The sequence below is a fragment of the Ahaetulla prasina genome, chromosome 1, assembly GCF_028640845.1.
Source record: "Ahaetulla prasina isolate Xishuangbanna chromosome 1, ASM2864084v1, whole genome shotgun sequence".
In the NCBI taxonomy this organism is placed as follows: domain Eukaryota; kingdom Metazoa; phylum Chordata; class Lepidosauria; order Squamata; family Colubridae; genus Ahaetulla; species Ahaetulla prasina.
In genome coordinates, this window is record NC_080539.1 from 296,734,218 (window position 1) to 296,754,493 (window position 20,276).

A 20,276-nucleotide genomic window follows, 5' to 3' on the forward strand; every position below is an offset into this window, starting at 1 on the left:
AGTGTAATTTCTTGGAAAATATTTTTTTAACCTGGTGTAGCACTATGACTTACATTTGTGTGTGTGTGTGTTTTTTCCGCAGCTTATTTCAGCCCAACAGATGGTGCTAAGCTACTGAGTACAGATCAGCACAATGAAATCCGGGTTTATTCTTCTTCTGATTGGTCTAAACCACAGCATTCAATATCACATCCTCATAGACAGTTCCAGCATCTCACACCTATCAAGGTGCAGGAATATTATTTATTTATTTATTTTGCTGAATATATATTAAATAATATATATAAGCATGAATTGAATACATAAAATGAATACAATTAAAGGGAACATTAGGACAGGGAGGGTAGGCACGCTGGTGCTCAATTAGGAATCATTTCTGACTGAAGCATGTTTAAAAAGCCAGCCTACAATTCCCCTATAGAAATTGGAAATGTGATTGTCAAACAGGGACATTCATCTAGTAATCCAGAAATGGGACATCAGAATTACAAAAGAGTACATGCAGCACACTGCCATTCCTTTTGTAGCTTCTAGAGCTCTATCAGAGTAAGTGGGGGTCCAAAATGTCATTTCTATTTTACATTAGGGAAATTATGGAGATTTTTAAATAGAGCTTTGAAAATGCTTAAGGTAGCAATTTCATCCCTTAAAATGTCATCTCTAAATGGACTTAGGACTTACCCTTCAACATGCATGAAAACCTGATGGAGTCCTTAAGCCAAAAGAAATTTTGTCCATGATCTATGTCATAGATTTTTTTAATGTTATTTTACTGCAGATGTGTGCAACAGCATACTTTACACCTTTTGTGTCATAAAAAAGAGGCCAATGTAGTACAAACCAAGTAAGGGGCAAAGAATGAACAGTGACTAAAATTACTCATATATTTTTTCCTCCTGTTCAGTTCTGTCCAATTATCAGAGATTGCTTGGTCAAATTCCTGCAGTTTTCTTCGCAAGGTTTTTCAGAAGTGGTTTGTTATTTCCTCCTTCCTGGGACTGAGAGAAAGTGACTAGCCCAAGGTCTGGCTTTGTGTCTATGTTGGGTCTAGAACCCACAGTCTCCTGATTCCTAGCTTGTCACTATACCAAACAGGCTCTCTAATCTTAGAATAGATATAAGTATTTCCAACTAAAATGCATACTAGATTTATGTAGTGTACTACATAAGGTAAGAATTTATACTCAAGTGCCAGGTGTAGTACTAATAAAAATCGATTGGAATTCTGTTTTTACAACATGATGCCTTTTGTAAGATCTCATTTTGACATCATGAGAGGAGTAGAAGCTGAATCTGAGTCCCAGCATTTGAAAAAAGCTTTGTTGGTTCAATTTTTGTGTGCTATATATAAAATTTGTGTCAATGATTTTGCTTATTTGCGTCTTCCGTATTACAGGCAACATGGCATCCTCGTTACGATCTCATTGTGGTTGGTCGTTATCCAGACCCTAAGTTCCCAGGGTACACAGCAGATGAGCTGAGAACTGTTGACATATTTGATGGAGACAGTGGAGAGATGGTGTGTCAACTACATGATCCAAATGCATCAGGCATTATCTCTGTGAGTGTTGAGACCTAGTTTAAAGTTAGCTGCTATAGCTGCCATAGGCTCTGGGATTCAAAAAGAGAAAGGAATTAGGATAAATTCCTCTTTCCTACATGTTATCATTAATGCCTACTATGCATTAAATAGTAGATAGAAGAATGTGTTTAAATTTGGCTTCCTGCTTGCTTCTTAGACTATTTTTTAAGATGGATAGGTAGAAAACTATAGCCTTCTAGGCATTAATGAACTACAGCTTTCAGTAATCGAAGCTAGCATGGCCAGTGATGTGGCATAAGCAATGTTTCAAGTTCCCAGCTTTCGATTCTTACTTTAAAGGCCCAGTGAAAAATTACCAAAAGAATATGGATAACTGTAGTGCTGTCTGTATAATTGTGTTCTGGGAGTGGTTTCTAGTTGAAAGCTTCATCTCAGTTTTTGGGGTACAAGAAATGTTTTAATTTCTGTTTCCAGAAATTTATGCTTTCAGTTTAGATTTCAGAAATATAATGAACCAGGATTCCCAGTGAGTTTCTCGAATGAACTTTGAGGGTAAGGACTTCCTTTATCTCTGGCACCAGCTAGGGTGCTGAAACAGATAGAATAGCCAGGGAAAAGGGCAGGAAGGAGGTCTTCCTATTCAGTGCTTTGCTGACTTGTTCAGAATTTTTCCACAATCATTGTTGGGCTTTTCTGTACTGTTCAGAATGTTCTGGTTTCTGTTTTGCTTGATAAGTAGACAGCTGACAAGCTTACAATGCATTATTGTGTGTACATTTTCAGCTCAATAAGTTTAACCCCATGGGCGACACCTTGGCTTCAGGAATGGGTAAGCAAGCAGTTTAATCTTTCATATTTAGTGTAGTGGTTTGGCATTCTTCCCAGACCATTTGAATTCAAACATTTGCTAACTATAGGCTTAAACCTCGGACTGTATTTGTAACTTTACCATATGTTTCATTACTTTTAAATATTTTTACCTCTTAGCAAGCAATAGCTGAAAATAATAAAGGATTAATATTTTAATATTGTAAAACGGTGTGGTCACATTAGCCTTCTTTGGGTTGACTGTAGATTGACAGAAACAAACCCTTTGGATGTTTTGGATGTTCTAAGTTCCAGGTTAAATAAAGACTGGAAGGATCCTGAAGGGATTTTATGAGGCAATTTATAAGGGAAAGCTTAAAGTTGCTGCCTTTTTCCTCTCTGACATCATCTACGTGCTGCCCTTTCTATCCCTGATCTTACAGATGTCTTTTTTCACCTGATGTCTATACATATTATTGGCCTTTACTTATTCTTCTCCTCACCCAAATCACTTTGCCCAGAACAATTGCAATTTGGTCAATATTTTGAATAACCCAACCCAGCTCTACTTCATTCCATATTGGAGCAAAACACCTGAAACACACTTTTTTTTTTTTATTTGGGCATCGATCTCCCAAAATCAGCTCTGTACCATCCACATGTTGGTTTATGCATGATAATGTTTTAAGTATCCCTGATTAAGTAGCTTTAGTTGTACCGGTATATTGACATATAGCATGAAAAAGAGTTGTTGAACAGTCTATGGCTGAAGTGTGAAATTGGGGTTTTTTTTAAGAGTTTTTTTTAAACCTCCCATAGTTGTTTCAGCTACTTGAAAATGGTAGCAAATAATGTATAGAAGAAGAAAAGGGTTCAGTGCTTCTTTTGGCTGGAGATCCTCTTGATTTTTGTAAATCAAAATTTTAATTAGTAAGAAAATGGGGCATACATTCAAAGGCGCAGCGTTCCATCAGTTGTCATGAATCAAGTGGGTTTTGATTATTTGTTGTGGTTTTTTTGATCTACTAGTTGCACACAAGCACAGCTCATCTTGTAAAACTAAGAAGAATCCATCAGAAAATTACATAGCTGGACTAACTATGTCCATGTTAAACCATTTTTATATTATTGCCAAAAAACTTGGATGTATCTACCTAGTTACTAAGAGTTACTTATCTAGGAAAGAGAGAACTGCTGCCATCTGTTGACCTTTCAAATAATGTTTTAAGAAGGAAGGAGAAAATACATTTTGAAATTGAAGTGTATTTTCTTGAAACAAGAAAAAAAAATCCAGTTTAACTACTTCGGGTCAAAAGATTTTTTTTGCACAATTGGGAATCTTTTCTCATAATTGATCCTAGAAAATGTAAGGCCTGTTCTCATAAGGAATCTAGCTGCATAGTTATATTTATTTTTTAAAATAAGGCAATAAAAGTGAACCAAATAGAAAAAGAAATGAACTTTAATTTTTGTTACTTAAAAAGTACTACTTTTTGTTGGGTTGGGTAAGATAATTTATTCATGATCTTCAGCTATCTATCTAATTGTCAGAACTGTATTCCTCGTAAATCTCTTTGCAGATTTGGCACCAAACACCCAGCTTTAAAAAACTGAACCATGTCTGAGCTCTTGACATAAATGTTACGTGGTTTATAAGCTATCCAAAGCTGAATTCCTAAGAGCATGATTCTGTTTTTTGACAGGCTATAATATTCTGATATGGGACCGAGAAGTGATGATAGGTAAGAAGCAGGAGGATCTCATGCAAGCTATGAAAGAGCAGAGAATTGGGCTTACGAACGTACCCCACCAAAGAGGACAGAGGCAAAGGCCATCAAACACAGAAACAAAGAAACTCAAAACTAAACTGCTCAGTCTTGAATTAGAGGACACCAAAACAAAGGGTAAAGAACACACAGTGCACACTAAGAGAAGAAAGGACCCGGAAGACTTATGAGTCAAGCTTGTGTCACTAGTGTTTGCTTGGAGCAAAGTTGGTGCTGCTGGCATCACGTGAGACATTGACTTCAGGAGAAGAAAGCCCTTCTTACAGTAGACATATATATGCATGTACAGCATATATATATATGCATGTACTTAAATGAGCTAAAAGGAACGTTCTGTTGTGTGTACCTGAAGGCTTTTAATTGTTTAAGGCAAAGTGCGGTGCACAAAGATATGCTAACAATCCAGATTACAGTATATTTTCAGACCTAGCTTTTTTCTTTTTATAATATATTGAAAACTATGTTTGTCGTACGCTCACTAAAAATAAGAGCATTTTTGTTTTAAGGTGCAACATAATTTGTTTGTTCTCGGACACAGGTATTTGTATTTTGTGAGATTGTAAAACTGTCTAGAACTTAAAGATATGTAGAGGTACAAAAAAAGCAACTAACTATAGGTACCTTTGAAACAGTTGTTATTGTGATTCACTTACTGTTTTCTTTTGTTCAAAAATAATACGTTTAATAATGTTTTTGTATCATAATTATTTTGTTATACAGAGAAGCTACGTGCTTCTTGAGAAACATAATAGCTAGGACATAAGCCCGCTCAAAGAATATATCTGAGAAGCTTAATAAAAATTGAATGAATGATCAGAGTCTTATTTTCGGGAGTCATGCTCCACACATCAACTTGTCCCTTCATTGTCTTTTATAAACTTGACTGCTTTTTTTTTAAGGATTTCAAGATATGAATTCTATACAATATATAAATGTACAGGGAAATAGAACTCTGTATACGCTTCAAAGACCTGTTAGAAATATATTAACTACATCAGTCATTGAGTTGAAAGTGACAATAAAGGTCATCTAATCAATGCAAAGCCCTGCTTATTGCAGGATCCGCTAGAGCATCTAACAGTTTACCATCTAACTTCAGAGAACTCATATCATGTGGCAGTCTGTTCCATTGGCAAATGATATGTATAATCAGGAAGTTCTTAATGTCTAACAGGAGACTCCGTGCATGTAGTTTAACCTGGTGTTCTGGTCTTGTCTCTAGGGCAATAGAGAATAAGAGCACTCCTGCTTTAATACATAAAAAAATCTAGACAATGGATTATTTACTGGGAAGTTCCATGTCAAGTTCCCAAACTATAATTGACCTTAATGCAAAAAGTTGCCATGGTTATATCTTTTCTTGTGATCCAGCTGCTAGACACATGCAAAAAGAGCAAAACAACAAAAAAGGGAGCAAAAACTTAGTCTCATCTTGGTTTTTAATGAAAACATTAAGAAAGTGATCAAGTGAATTACAGCAACATTTAATCTCAAGAAATAAATCATAGTTTCTCCTCATTTTGTACCAAAGCAAATTATTTCCCATTATTTTATTTACAACTTAGCTTATAAGAAATTGGCATATAAATTGACTTGATTCATTTCTGGAAGTGATTTATCTGAGTTTCTCTTGGTTCTGTCTTTCATCCTGCCCTGCAGGAGACATATCATACAGCTAGTTTCAATAGAAAAATAAGAAAGACAACTTCAAATGGAATTGAGAATTTTTTTGGCAATTGTCTTGTGTACTCTTTAGTAACAGGATACTAATGTAGTGACTTTAGAAGAAATGTAACATGTGAAATGTTCTGTAATGACCAAGCTGGATTTTTCAGTATCTCCTTGGAGTAGGATTGCAGTTTCAGCCCAGAAAAAGCAAAAACCACCCATTACACTTTTTACTTTATATCTCTTGGCGTTTTTGTATACTTAGATGTATTTGAGTACAGTAAGTAACCAGTATTGCTCTTTTTAAGAAGTCTCTTTTAAGGAAAGAGAATGGATTTCTTTAAGGGTGGGTTGGGAGGTGTTCTTAACATTTAGTCCTGATATTGCAAACAAATTGATGGGCTGTGCGCCAGTTGAAGATTTAAAAAAAGGACACATGGTATGGTAGAAAAATTGTCCTCTAGAGAAATATAAAAGAGGATTTTTATGGAAGTTGTTAGAAAACTTGGAGCAATAAATTAAGGGTTTGGGATTTTTTTTCAGAGGAGGTAATTTAAAAAGTGCTGGTTTTCTGGACTATGTGGCAATTATACTATGGATTCTTGTCTTCAGATTCCCCTGTTCAGGGATGAAGGAAATACACTACATCTTCAGGAGCACTTCAGATCTTATAGAATTCAGATCTAAGGAAAGTATTATTTTCTCTGAAATGTGAACTAATATTTTGATTAAAGTCAAGAAATTGGCTATGTCTTGTAAGTGAATATTTGAAATTATAGCCTTGTGATTTTTATATGCCATATATAATATTTTTGATGAGGTAGTACGTGTAATATTTTTCTCTTCATGGAGAGGAATAAGAAAGACATCTATGCTGCATTTCATTGTGTAAAGAAGGCATATACAATTTGAGGTGAAGCGCAATCAGTGAAGGGGAAAAAAAACCGGGCCAAAAGTTAAAGGGTTTAAGCAAGAGCCAAGAGAAAATGTATAGCACCAGCATCAGTGGAATGGAATGAGCACTAGGAAAGGTTTGGGAGCTGCTGATCTCCCAAATATATAGGACCGTGTATATTACATAACAATAGATCCTGCTAAGTTAAAAGTTATCTGGTCTTTAACTTCAGCAGCATGTTTCAAAATGAAGTTTAGGAATGTAAAACCAGAGACATAAATATTTCTACCACAGATATTTGAATAAGACTTTTGAATGTTTGAGCATGTGTCTTAAAGCACATGTTCTTTTTACATTCTTCTTGTCCAGAATGCTGTGCATGATGTGTACCATAGGTATGTAAGTAATGGCTAGAATACATAAATTTGATCAATCCCTTTCCTATTACAGAGGGCAGGGAGGAATTTAATGTCTTCCAATATCTCAGGGGTTGCCACAAAGAAGAGGGAGTCGGGCTGTTCTCCAAAGCATCTGAGGGTAGAACAAGAAGCAATGGGTGGAAACTAATCAAGGAAAGAAGCAACTTAGAACTAAGGAGAAATTTCCTGACAGTTAGAACAATTAATAAGTGGAACAACTTGCCTGCAGAAGTTGTGAATGCTCCAACACTGGAAATTTTTAAGAAAATGTTGGATAACCATCTGTCTGAGATGGTGTAGGGTTTCCTGCCTGGGCAGGGGGTTGGACTAGAAGGCCTCCAAGGTCCCTTACAACTCTGTTGTTATATTGTTATATTGTCACTTGTCCTATGTTTTGAGTATCTAAAGACTGAGTAAAGTACATATAGCACAATTCTGTTTGTGTTGACTTGGAAGTGATTCCCATTATGGCAATCTCTGTTGAGTGAATTTAAGATTTCTTCCTATGGCTGTTTTCTATGATAGAAACCATTATTTGTTCTGAATTACTGACTCAGTGGAAGCAATTGGTTATTGCTGGTTTAGTATCACGCCGCTGTCACAGTATAGAAGACAGGTACAAGTGGCAGCTACTAGACTGAAGGCTTTTTAAGGAGCAGTGGGCCACTTTTCTGTGCCATTTTTAAACCATTAAGACAGGATATTGAGTTCAGAGAAAGAAAGGCATAACCTTCTTGTTGAACTAGTCATGCACTGAGAAATCAATCTAAGACTACGTTGGCATTTTACTCCTAGCAACTAACTGCATTATGCTGTGTTAGATAGAATGCATCTGCTAGTTGCAACAGCTCCACTGTCAACTCTTCTGCTTCAAAAATCAAAATCAATAAGATGTTTAGTCATTGAATGAGGCCCCATTTGTCCCTGAGATCAGCTCTGTTTCCTCTTGCTGCCTCAGGAGGGGCTGAAGCAATTGTCAAGGCTGTTCCTCTCCTTCATTGGAAAGATGGCTGTAGCCAAGAGGCTGGGACTTCACACGGAAGAGTACTGTCAGGAGCAGAATGATAAGTAAGAACAGGAGAGATCCACAGACAGCCAAAGTCACAATAAGTTCTGCAAAAGAGTGGAATAAAAACCATCCTGATTATAATGGTTTAATCTTACACGAATCTTCCTTCAGATTCATCCAGCCTCACTCACCTGTGTCGTTCCATGCATTTATTATCTGACATTCCTGTTTCCAGTCCTTTGAAATAACTGGCTCTGTAAGTTTCAGGAATTGTGGCAGGGGACAGTGCTGTTTACAGTTGGGAAGCTGCAATACATAAGGCTCCTTCTGACTCTCATTCCGAAAGAACATCTCCACTGTAAAGTTACTGGAAGCAAGATGTATGATAGAAACAGGTATTAATGGTCCGTTAGCTGTTTTATATCACATTTTCTATGGGAATCAAGCACTGAAGCATACAACTTACTATCCAGCCCAATCTTCTTGTGTAATATTAGAAATCTAAAAATGTTAGACTGTGCCCCACCCTGTTTGGAGACTGTCCTTATGCAACTTAATTATTTCTCTGGTATATTTTTTGTATCAGATCACAAGCTATCACGTCAAGGCAAGTGGAAAGGGTTCATTCTTAAATATTGTGTCCACAGTTGTATCAAAGTACTTGCATAATGCATATGTTTATGGCTATTTTTTCATATTCACATCAAAGTTAATTAGCACTGGTGGAAAATAATAGTTTTAAACAGATTGGAAAAGGTAACTATGGATTGCTCTAAAGACTGTAATTCTCTTTTAAAGTCATTTGTCTTTTCTGAGTGTATGTTAAAGTTTAGCAGTTGCCTTTGAGTCCTTAATATCCCTTTGATAACCTGAGCAAAGCCCTCACCCGTCATCTTCTTGGTGCAGTTCAAATATATGACATGAAGCATAGGGCGGTTGCTTCCCATTGTAAATATTCAGAGCTGTCTGCAGTGCCGCAAGAGTGGTGTCATGCTGAGGAAAGAAGAAATATGTGAATCTTCCCCTTGATGTTCACAGAAGACAATCTAAAATTCTAAGTGAAGAATTTCCTGAACTACAGTGGGATAAAAACAAAAGTGATTCTAGAACATAGATTAATATCTAGCATTTATTCTTACAACGAAGAGTATTTTGGAGTGCAAAGGGTTCCCCAACCTCTGGTCTATGGACCGGGACCAGGCTGCAGCATGCCAGAAACTGGACCGCACAAACATGTGAAATCCCAGGGTTTCCTGCCTAAGCAGGAGTTTGGACTAGCAGACCTCCAAGGTCCCTTCCAACTCTTTTATTCTGTTCTGCTAATCTGTGAGATGTAGGCAGCACACAAAATCATGCCCCCCTTCGGTCCTCATAAAAGCCTCTCTCCACGGAACCGGTCCCTGGTACCCAAAAGGTTTGGGACCACTGTCGTAGGGTATTACAGAAGGGGAGATGCTGACAGTATCTGGGTCTGTTCTTTGCAATGAGGAAGAAGGATAAGATCAAAAAGCTGGGTAGCTGACTCAACACGTCAAACTTACCGCTGAGTACATAATCATTTTGAGATGGTGAGGTACTGAGTTGTTTGTAGCTAATGTAAGATTCTTCCTTATTTGAGACAAAAGAACTCCTATAATAAGAAAAAAAGTCTAGATCATAATCTCTTACAGACACTCCCCACTTATTACTTGAATAAACATTTCTTCTTTACTTACCGCCCTGCAGACGAGCTTTCTCCACTTGTCTATGGATGCCAAAAAGGACATTAAAACTGTAATCTTTTAACTCCTTCAGTTTGGCCATCACCACAGGAGTTACCCATGCTGGAAGATGCATTTTGTGCGTTGACTAGAAAGACACAAGAAAAAGGTTGTTTGCCCTTTGAAGAATGAATGTAAATATTCCTAAAATCTCAGAACTATGTCATACAGAGCCTGTTTGCAGCTTAATACAATTTTGGATGGGGAAGAATAATGTACAAAACCAATATCATTTAGTACTTATTAAATTGTAACATTTCTCATCAAAATATTAATAATAGCCCCAATATTCAAATGATTTAATGTTGAGGTGTTTTTACACAGGCTTATAGACTTCCAAGTCTGAAAAGTTTCTTTCATGTTGACTGAAAATTTTAAATTTGATAATATACCTACCATACTACTTTTGAAGCAGGAAAACTATTTTGGTAGCCATTTTAAATATTTAATAGGGCTTAACATTGTTTGAAATAATATGTCAATTATATTTTCTATAGCAGCCTGTGTGTTGGGTCACAGGTACTACCGAGAAATCGTTGAAGTAAAAAGTTTGAATTGGCTTCCCTCAAATTATTATGTAAACATGAGCAGCAATGTGTTGTTGAGAATATGCAATTGGGTTTAAGGTTAAAATGTAATATGATACAATATTACTACTGACAAATATCAAATGCAGACTGTAATTTCATTTCTATTTAGTCATGTTAAAGGAACCTGTCAGTTTAAAATCATGTATCAGATTCAATCTAGATTTTCATCAATTTATCATTCTAATTTATGAAGTAATATTTCCAGTTACCGTTATCACTGTTAAGATCATCAATCAGAATTTGGATCTTTTCTATATTACCAGCTCCATGAACTCAAGAGTCATATCTGGTGGTGTGTAAAGTGATGTGACTAAGATGTCCCCTAATCTGATACAATCTGATGTATGTTTGCATGAGGATTTTTTTTTCTGTTGCACAGATCAGGGTTTGTGTGTGTGAGAGAGAGACCTCTTTCTACGTTAACTACAGACACTAATATACCTATCAGTAAGAATATGGAGAATAGGATTTGTCTATATCGCAACAGTTTGATCAGCCTACAGGAATGAAAATAATTCTCTTTTATGGAAGAAGAATACACAGAGGTTTTACAGGAATACAATTTGGATAGGGAAGCCTTTCTCATTCTGGATCTCATTCATCCCAACCGTTATCATTTCCAGATTAAAATCCACATTAGAAGTTTACCAGATAGTGAAAGTCTATGCTAGAGGTTTGGAACAATGTACTTATACTGTATTTCCCCAAAAATAAGACCCTGTCTTATATTTTTTTGAACCCTGAAATAAGCGCTTGGCCTTACTGCCATGCGCTCAAAAGCTTGATTGGGCTTATTATCAGGGGATGTCTTATTTTGGGGAAAACAGGGTATGTAATTCTGGTTTCTTTCTGTGGTCAGTTTGCAGGTCTTTTAATAGAACAGAAGCTGCTATTCAGAAAAGAGGAGGGCAATAGTGTGTGTTTTTGATTGCATCACCCATATTGGAGGGTCTCTTAACTCTTCCGACTAGATTGTCTGAAGGAGGATCAATAATAAATACATATGCACTCTTCAGAGAGAAAATGCATCAATTTCAGTAACCAGGTCACATATTAAAAATCTTTCATATTAGATGGTTATTATATGCATGGTATAACAATAACAATCTGAGTAGTAACAAGTATTTCTGCGCAGTACAACCATGTCATGAACATTCTCCATTAATCTGTAATATCTACTTTAAGTAGTCCTTGAGTAAGAGCATAGGTAGTTTTAAACATTACTAAGGCAATAATTTTAACAAGCACTGAAAACAAATGACTAACTTACAACACAAAACGTACCTCACAGAAGAGTGCATCATGCACACTCCAGATAGATTCAAGGGAAACATCCTGAATTCCTGTCATGTTTGCCACCATTTTCAAGAATTCCTGTAGAAGTAAAAAAAAAAATTCTTTCCATGATCCCAATAATTATATAAAGAAAACAAAATATTATACAATATATAAAAATACATAGAAAGCCAATGTACCATATTCTGGACGGTCATATTTACATACTCTGGCGTCTGCCTGGTCTCATTTTGCAGCTGTTCATAACGGGGACAGGAAGATAATGGAAACCGCAAGAGCTGGAAAGAGGCAACATTGATATTAGATTAAAAATGGTAATTTGAGCACAAATCCCTCTTCTTGATCACTAATTTCATGACAACCTGCCTGCTTCTCTAGCAGCTACCTATTTGTTTTGGCTAAGAAATCTCTGGCAATTAAAAATCAGAAAGAGTCTCGTAGCCCCTTTTAAAACCGACAAGGTTTTATAATAAGACATAAGATTTTGTGAGTAGCCGTTTATCAGATTCCACTGCTCTCCTATAACAGCTGGGAATTAAAGTAAAAAAGCAGAATAGTGGAGCTCAAGGTAGTAGAAAAGAAAAGTACTGAAGAGAGATATTTTGACAGAGACGGACCTAATCTTCCAACATTTAAAGTGTTAAAAGTGACTCACCTTCTCCATGTGATCAGGCACAGTGTGTACAGGAATAGGCTGCCAAGTAATATTGGGATTAAACACTTGTTCCCCTTCTGGAGGATACAGGCCTGCCAGATTTGCCTCGGCACTCATCAAGGTTCGATCAAAATCTGTACTTCGAACAAAGATCTGCCAGAGAAAAAAGCCAAATAGAAGTGAATTACCTTTGTGTCACTGTCATTACTATACTCAGGCTATCTAAGATCAAGCATAGGAGTCTGCTTGTTATCTATTTTAATCAAGGCCGCAAATCTTGAGCTGGCAACATTTTCAACTCGAGAGCCATGATTCAAAGTGCAGTGCCACAAGTGTGCAATCTCTCCCGCCATTATTCATCGTGCACTAAAAAGGGCTGCTATGGATGTGAGTCGGGTAGTTTTTTTCCCCTTTTTCCCCCCTTATGGAAACCTTGCATAAGAGTTTGCTATAATCTAGAGCAACAAGGTTGGGACAGGGAGAAGCTATGAAGCTTCCGATGTCTTTCAGGTAATGCTGCTTCAGATGGTTAAGTTCCTGCTAGAGCATAATTCTGAACAGGATTATTGGGAAGAAGAAAACTAGAGTATTTCTTTCAAGGTTGCTAGATGGTGAGCTAGGTTTCTACCTCTCCTAGTGATCATGGAAAGCAAAGAATTTGTAAGGTAAAGTACGGTCATTGAGTACAGCAGAACATAAAACCTAAAACCAGATAGAATAATGCCAACAAACTTCATTGAGGAGTCAAAATTACTGTATGTATCTCAAGAACAGGACTTTTAGGAGCAATTGTGGTTTTGGTCCAGATAGCTTCCAGTTTCATAGACCAATCAAGATTCTTTGATACATGTGTAGTAGCTAAAAAAATACCCCCAGAGCTCTTTTTCAGAAACAAGGATGGTCATTTAATTACTTTTTCCACTTCTGCAGTCTATAGATTTCCCTGAATTGTAAACTTATGGGCAATGAGCTGTCCATAGAAATAGGAATTTTTCTTCAGGCATGTCTACATGTTTGTGAATGAATCCTAGAAAACAATGTTGCTTTTGACCGGAACACATTGTGCCATAAGTGAATAGATGTCGGGTGAACAGATCGTCCAGATATGTATGTCATAAACAAACAGTTATTTGAAAAGGGAATTACTCTTTGATGGTCCAAGCAATCTAAATTAAAGGTTTCTGAACTATACTGAATAACTGGTTAATAGTTATGGAATTAGAAAGGGACACGGAATCCTTTGAATGCAATCTCCTGCTCAGTGCAAAAATCTTAATTAAAGCATTCCAACAGATGACCATCTGTGATCTGCCCAACACAACTAAAGGGGAGCTCTCTCTGAGTGAGCCATTGTCATTATTAAAAACTGTTTTTAAACATTCAATTGGAACCTGCTTTCCTAAAAATTCAATCAGTTACTCTATGTTTTGCTTATTAGGATGAAACAGAACACATCTTAACCACTTTCTCTCTGTCTGACATTCCTTCAGTTATCTGAAAAATGCTGTATCTCCTTTCAGCCATCTTTCTCAAGGCAAATACCCACTTTAATCTTTCTTTGTTGCACTTAGTTTCTAATCTTGACCATCCTCATTGGTCTTCATGAACCTATGATTTCACTGATTCCTTCTTAAAGTGGTGCCTGAAACTCGACTCAGGGTTCAAGGTAGGGTTAGATTAAAACAGAATAATATGGAATGATTAAGTCATGTAATTGGACATTATATTCATATTGATGAAACCTATATTGGGTTTCCAATTTTTGTATCCACATCCCACTGCTAGATTAAACTCAGTTTTCAATCAACTAGTTTTCCAAACTTTTTTCGCATTACTACGAAAGCTAGATATCTTCCACTGTGTTATGTGTTCATTTCTATATATGTGTTCATTTCATTTCTGTTTCATAAGTAAAAAACTATATACTTGTCCTTTCAGCTCATTTCTTTAGATTATCCAGATTATTTTGAATTTTATTTCTGTCCTCTAAGGCAAGGGTTTCTAATCTTGGCAACTTTAAGACACGTGGACGTCATACTGGCTGGGGAATTCTGGGAGTTAAAATCCACAAGTCTTAAAGTTACCATGTTATAGGGCAGTGATGGTGAACCTTTTTCGTCACCGCATGCCAGCCTGCGTGCTGGAAATGGCATGCAAAACCATCCCGCCTGGACAGAGTTGCCTTGCTGGCCTTCGTGTGAGTGGGAGCGCCAAAACCCAGAAGAGCAGCATTCCATTGCACATGTGCGAGCAGGCACCCGAACTTCCAGTTTTTGGCACGGACGCACACCCGACAAACAGCTGGCCGTCGCGCATGCACACAACATAAACCTGGAAGTTTGGATGCCGGCTTGCGCATGTGTGACAGAATGCTGCTCTTCCAGGTTTTGGTGATCCCACGTGCACGAAGGCCAGTTGACCAGCACATGTATATGCATAGGAATGTGAATGAGGAGCCAGTGAGGCTGCACATCGCTCGCGGGATGGTTCTACGTGCCGCTTCCAGCACCAGTTCCATAGATTCACCAACACGGTTATGGGACAAGGGTATCAAACTCGCCACATCACAATGTCACGTGCTGCTTCCAGCACCAGTTCCATAGATTCACCAACACGGTTATGGGGCAAGGGTATCAAACTCGCCACATCACAATGTCACGTGACATATCGCAATGTTTTTGCCTTTGCAGATCTGGGATGGGCATGGCCTGCATGTCCGCATGTCCAGTCCGCAGGCCGCCAATTTGACACCCCTGTTTTAGTATATTAACTATCCTACCCAATATTGTATCACATTTAAGACCAATAAGCCTTATCTTCGTCTCTTCATCTGAGACATTTGTACAAATATTGACTTAGTCCTCTTCCCTGTGACACATCACTCAATGCCTTTCTCCAATATAATGTCTAATCATGTAACAGATTAAACTAGAAAATAAAGTTACTACACATACTACTTCTGTATTGGGGTAAAGCAATATTATGCAAAATGTACAGAAGGAACAAGGAGAATAAGTTGTACTGTTACCGCTAGTCATGTGGAGTACCGCTAGTCATGTGGAGTACACCAACCTCTTGCCTATTGTATGACACATTCAGGAATCCATCGTAACGCCTACGAAGAGCTTGGCCCAGGTCCCACTGTTGCTGCATCCCTTCCTATTCATATCAACATGGACAAATTAAGTTAAGCAGGTCTTAACTGCTAGTTTACAAAACAGCACAAAGCAAAAAGAATGTTTTACAGCTCAAATGTTTTCAGTGGAGGAAATGTGAACAAAACAACTTCCTGAAATGGAGAGAACAACCCCTCTCCTTCAAAGATCTACTTTCGGTCCTTTTTCTTCTTTTTAAATTTTCAGTTGATCTTACAATAAAATAAACTTATTAGTTAATTATAACAACTGATCATCTCCTTGGATTTTGAGTGATACTACTGCTTCCTGGGATAGCAAAGAAAGTAGGAAAGTTGTATAAAAATAGCACTCCAGAAGGGAGAAGAGGAAAAAACAGAACAAAACAGGAAATGTTAAACTGTTGCTAAAAGTGCTTGAGTGACACTTGTTGACAGGGCAGTTGTTCTTCATTCCTTGCTTCAAAAAAGTAGTTCCCTTGATTTTTAAAGTTCCCACCGGCAATTTATTTTGGGGTCCCACCTGAGACAGCTGTCCAAATCCTTGGGGCCAGGCGCTTTCCTGATAGGGATCTCGGGGATATGCCTTTACGGGAGAGCGATCTCCATGCCGATACAACTGGAGGAAATCAAAGAAATACATGTATTCTGTGCAGCCCATTCATTCGCTTGTGGCAGTTCTAATTTAGGTTCGGGGAAACGTCGAAAGGCGCGGGGGGAACTGCTGTTGCTAGCCGGGATAGCCGTACCGGGCGACCAGCCTCTCCCGCCTCGCTGGATTCTTCCCTTCCAACGCTCCCGCAACAAGCAAAATGCGGAGAATGGCAACGTTTGGATGGCAACAATACGCGAAGATTTCGCCTCCACTCAGACCAGCAACCTGCAAGGAAAAGGCAGGACGCCACCCAATGCACGGTCCCGATGCCATAAAAGCTGCTGGGCAAGGCGGCGTTGGCGTTGTTTTGCTTGCCAGGTTAACAAAAAGTCGCCGCAACTGGTTTTGAAAAGGGATCTCCCGGTTTTTTCACGCCAGGCTCTTAAAGCGGATCTCACGGTTAACTTCTTGGCAGTTCACAGATTTGTCCCCTTCCCTCTTTTCGTAAAAAAAAAAGGGGGGGAGGGAAGGGAAAAAATACCCACGGGACGTGTCACCTGAACCAAAGGATTGCCCGCCGGCCCCTCCACTTAGCCCCCCTCCCGCCGGATTTGCTGGCTGCTCACCACAATAACGAAGCGGAGCGTCCGGCTCTGGGCGATCGGCGGGGCTAGCGCGAGGATGAAGCCCAAAATAAAGGCGAAGGGAAGCCCCCTCCAGTTGAAGCGACTTTTTCTACCTTCCATGTCTTTTCCCGTCAACCATCGATGTCCCTTGTTCGACCGCCGTTCCTGGGAGAAAGTGGGCATGCTCCGTTTAGCCGCGCATGCTCAATAGCAGAGTTTGAAGCTGTCTCTGCCGTCTTTTCGGAGAAAGCGGTTTGGTAGAGAAAGGGACGGAAGCGATCGAATAGCAGAATAAAAGAGTCGGAAGGAGCCTTGGAGGCCTTCTAGTCCAGCCTCCTGCTCAAGCAGGAGACCCTATACCATTTCAGACAAATGGCTGTCCGGTCTCTTCTTAAAAACTTCCACAGATGGAGCAAGCTGGTTAATTGTTATGAGGGCAAGCTGTTCCACTGGTTAATTGTTCTCATTGTCAGGAAATTTCTCCTGAGTTCTATAGGAGTTCTCAGTTCTCCTTTTGATCTCTCCTGTGGCTAATGTTGAAGCAGAACTGAGAGTCTTAGGTTGCCTTGTAGAAATAGTAATCCACAGATGTATTAAAAAATGGCAGATAAATAAAAGATGAAAATTAAAATCTCAGCAGAAAAGAAAAAAAAATAGTATCTCAGCTGAGAGTAAAAAAAAATGAAAAATCAGTTTGCAGTTAGTGTAAAAGATTGTAGAAAAGTAGACAAGCTATATTACCAAGTGGAAATAGGTAGATCTTGGAGATGGCCTTAGTTAGTGGCCAAGTGTCAATTGTACCTTTAGTCTTTTGGCAACCGTCTCCCAAATATTGCAGACTGCAGATCAGATCGGGGAGAATTTGTAGAGTGTCAGGAAACCTGAGGGGGGGGAGCTGCATGGGGAATGGTTATGAAGTTATTAGATGAAAGAAGGCAAACTTTTTAGAAAATGAAAATCTTGCTCAAAGAAGAGAGGAGGAAGGCAAGTCTTGAACTGTAAACATCGACCTTATCGTCACTAATTTCTGATATCAGAAGAACTAAGCCCATCCTATCATACTGTTAGCCAAGAAATAAGAAATAGTGTATTTAATGACACTGAGTCTTGTTGAAGAGTTTGTACAAAATGTATTTGTCTGAATTTATAGTTTTAGGAGGAAGCCAAACAAATCAGGACAAATAGTTTTAGGCATTTGACACTCATAAGGATTGTATAGTGTTACCCAAGTTTTTTTTAATCTAAAGTTTCCAATCTTTTACTATAATGTTTCAAATCTTTTTTTTAATGTAACATTTCAAATGTAACTTCTCCATACAACTAATCCCTGGAACAGACACCTGGAAACAAGCAAATACAACTCATCTCTAGCTCTGTCTCCATCTAAATCCTCCCCCCATTCCTAAGAGGACTATAAGGGGCGTGCATAAGAGCACAAAAGTGCCTACCGTTCCTGTCCTATTGTTCCCTTCATCATATCAAATTGATATAGTTGATGCATATTTTTTTTACATATATGTATATTTTCTTCAAAATATGTTGTTTTATCTATGACAATTGTTTGTGTATACTGTTGTGACAAAAATAAATAAATAAATAAATAAATAAATAAATAAATAAATAAATATATCTGTGAAAAAAAGCATCGAATTATATGTGAATTATATGTTTTGAAGTGAAATATTAGTGAAGCACTATTTACAATAACATTGTTAATCATAAAGAAGCACTAGTCTGGGAAATCCTGTCTCAGCATCATTTTATAGTTCTTTGAGATTGTCAGTAAGCATGCAGAAACAGAAGATTCAGCAAACACATGCTTGGTCTGTGTCACATGTCAAGCTATCCTGTGATTTATCTGACCATGATTAAGCATTAATCCATATGCCCAACTTTGCCCAACACACTGAACCACACAATTAGCCACACTGGTTGGGTTTACACCCCCCCCCCATTTTACATTTTACCCTTGCAAACTCAGCCTCCAACTTTCAAAAGAGTTGTTTTTTGCAAAGGTCCTACATAACAAATTCCAGAACAAAATCAGGAAGTTGTAGAGAGCTGCTTTTCTAAATTTTCAAGTGAAAATTTAGAAAAGAAACTCTAGAATAGGAAACAGAATGTAGAACTAATCAGTAATTTTAAAAATGGAGGTGCCCAAGGGGATCTGCTGGGGACTAGTGGTTTTTTACTAGTTCTGGAATGTGTAAACATTGTGGTGATCAAATTTGCTGATAACAACTAATTCTGAGCACAAAAAGCAAAAAAACTCTTTAGACAATTTAATGGTAACTATGGTTTCATGTTTGGAAGCATAAAGTGATACAAACTGGGGCAAAAGCTACCTCCTGACCAAATTACAGATATCCTAATGAGACAAATTTGTAAAAACTATAATTATACATATCTATGATAAAACTACATTTTAGGTGTTATGTATAGTACTGGTTGGATCACCATTATTTGATACATGGAAAATAAGGTTTTCAATATCCACCTATGATATCTTTGTCCGCTTATGGTACTTGAGACAAGGTGTTATTGCTTGTACAGATAGTCCTAAACTTAGGACCACAATTGGGACTATAATTTCTGTTGCTAAGTAAGGCTTAGTCTTGAGTCACATCCAATTTTACAACCATTTTTATTATGTATATTAAGTGAATCACTGCAGTTCTTAAGTGAATCACACAGTCATTAAACAAATCTAGTTTCCCTCCTTGACTTTGCTTATCAGATGCTGGGTGCAAGGTCACAAAAGGTGATCACATGAATTTGGAATGCTGCAATTCATAAATACCAGCTAGTTGCTAAGCACCCATGTTCCGGGCCGGGATGCTGTAAAGGTCATAAGTGCAAGGACCAGACATAAGTCACTTTTCAGTGCTGTTGTAACTTTGAATGGTCATTAAGTTAATGGTTGCCAACTGCCCATAATTAAACACAAAACAATGTGTCTCCAAAGCATTCCTGGAAGGTTGCAGTTCAGATGAACTGAAATACAGAACACTTTCTAGATGTTCTAGATGTCAACCAAGATAATACTCAGAGATGTCTTATGGCATGTGTAGGGCAAGGCTATTGTACCTTGCTCCTCCCTCCCTTCCACACAGCTCTCAAGGGTGACCGTCTTCAATATACACTACATAAACATGACAAAATAAATAAACAAACAATTATGCATATGCCCACATTATTATATGACATGGAGAAACAACGTAGTCTAGTTCAGATCTATACATGTACATGGCAAGAAAAATGAATCTTGGAAATTTACCAGATGGATGTCATAGGGAACAAAGCTGTTACAGAATCTGGTAGTCCTACTAGAAATGCCTTCAATTAATGTCTTTGAAACCAGACATTGGTAATTGGAGGCAGTTAATATGAGATAGGAACAGGAAGGACCAGGAAAAATCAATGACAGTGTGTTGGTTGGAAAGACTGTTCTTGAAGCCCATGGCAATGGTTGTCCAGTTGTCCTCCTGATCCT

General features: G+C 37.9%; 3 protein-coding genes across 10 annotated transcripts in view; 2 read left to right on the forward strand and 1 right to left on the reverse strand.

Annotated features, from left to right (window-relative positions):
- DDB2 (damage specific DNA binding protein 2) overlaps positions 1–6,610 on the forward strand; it is a 44,854-nt gene extending 38,244 nt beyond the window's left edge. For 5 of the 6 annotated variants that reach the window (XM_058161796.1, XM_058161797.1, XM_058161793.1 and 2 more), the window contains 4 exons: positions 83–228; positions 1,397–1,561; positions 2,327–2,372; positions 4,054–4,948. In XM_058161796.1, the coding sequence (XP_058017779.1) occupies positions 83–228; positions 1,397–1,561; positions 2,327–2,372; positions 4,054–4,307 (611 nt within the window). In that variant the 3' untranslated portion in view covers positions 4,308–4,948. Of the gene's footprint in view, positions 1–82; positions 229–1,396; positions 1,562–2,326; positions 2,373–4,053; positions 4,949–6,417 lie in introns of those variants that run through there. The other variant, XM_058161798.1, reaches the window with a different exon arrangement.
- Positions 6,610–18,368, reverse strand: ACP2 (acid phosphatase 2, lysosomal). 3 transcript variants are annotated; one of them, XM_058161806.1, is made up of 11 exons: positions 16,784–18,354; positions 16,086–16,181; positions 15,502–15,588; positions 12,430–12,582; positions 11,954–12,052; positions 11,763–11,852; positions 9,844–9,976; positions 9,670–9,758; positions 9,015–9,121; positions 8,320–8,495; positions 6,610–8,232 (listed from the first exon to the last, which is right to left on the reverse strand). In XM_058161806.1, exons 1-11 carry the CDS (start codon positions 16,964–16,966, stop codon positions 8,096–8,098), a joined length of 1,350 nt encoding a protein of 449 aa, XP_058017789.1. In that variant the 5' UTR covers positions 16,967–18,354; the 3' UTR covers positions 6,610–8,095. The 3 variants fall into 3 exon arrangements, with proteins under 3 accessions (XP_058017789.1, XP_058017790.1, XP_058017792.1); XM_058161807.1 differs by lacking the exon at positions 16,086–16,181 and having other exon boundaries at positions 16,784–18,368; XM_058161809.1 differs by lacking the exons at positions 16,086–16,181; positions 16,784–18,354 and having other exon boundaries at positions 15,458–15,578.
- NR1H3 (nuclear receptor subfamily 1 group H member 3) overlaps positions 8,505–20,276 on the forward strand; it is a 62,621-nt gene continuing 50,849 nt past the window's right edge. The window contains exon 1 of the mRNA XM_058161815.1: positions 8,505–8,523. The gene's annotated coding sequence lies outside the window, so the exon portion shown is untranslated. The remainder of the gene's footprint in view (positions 8,524–20,276) is intronic.

What these genes read in the sequence shown, in the direction of transcription:
- ACP2 (XM_058161806.1), bottom strand. Translation starts at nt 16,966, where the DNA reads ATGCCCACTTTCTCCCAGGAACGGCGGTCGAACAAGGGACATCGATGG. An exon ending in TGCCTGATCACATGGAGAAG is followed by an intron (nt 12,053 to 12,429) that starts GTGAGTCACTTT and finishes GCCTCTTTCCAG; the next exon opens with CTCTTGCGGTTTCCATTATC. An exon ending in AAATGATTATGTACTCAGCG is followed by an intron (nt 9,122 to 9,669) that starts GTAAGTTTGACG and finishes TTCTTTCCTCAG; the next exon opens with CATGACACCACTCTTGCGGC.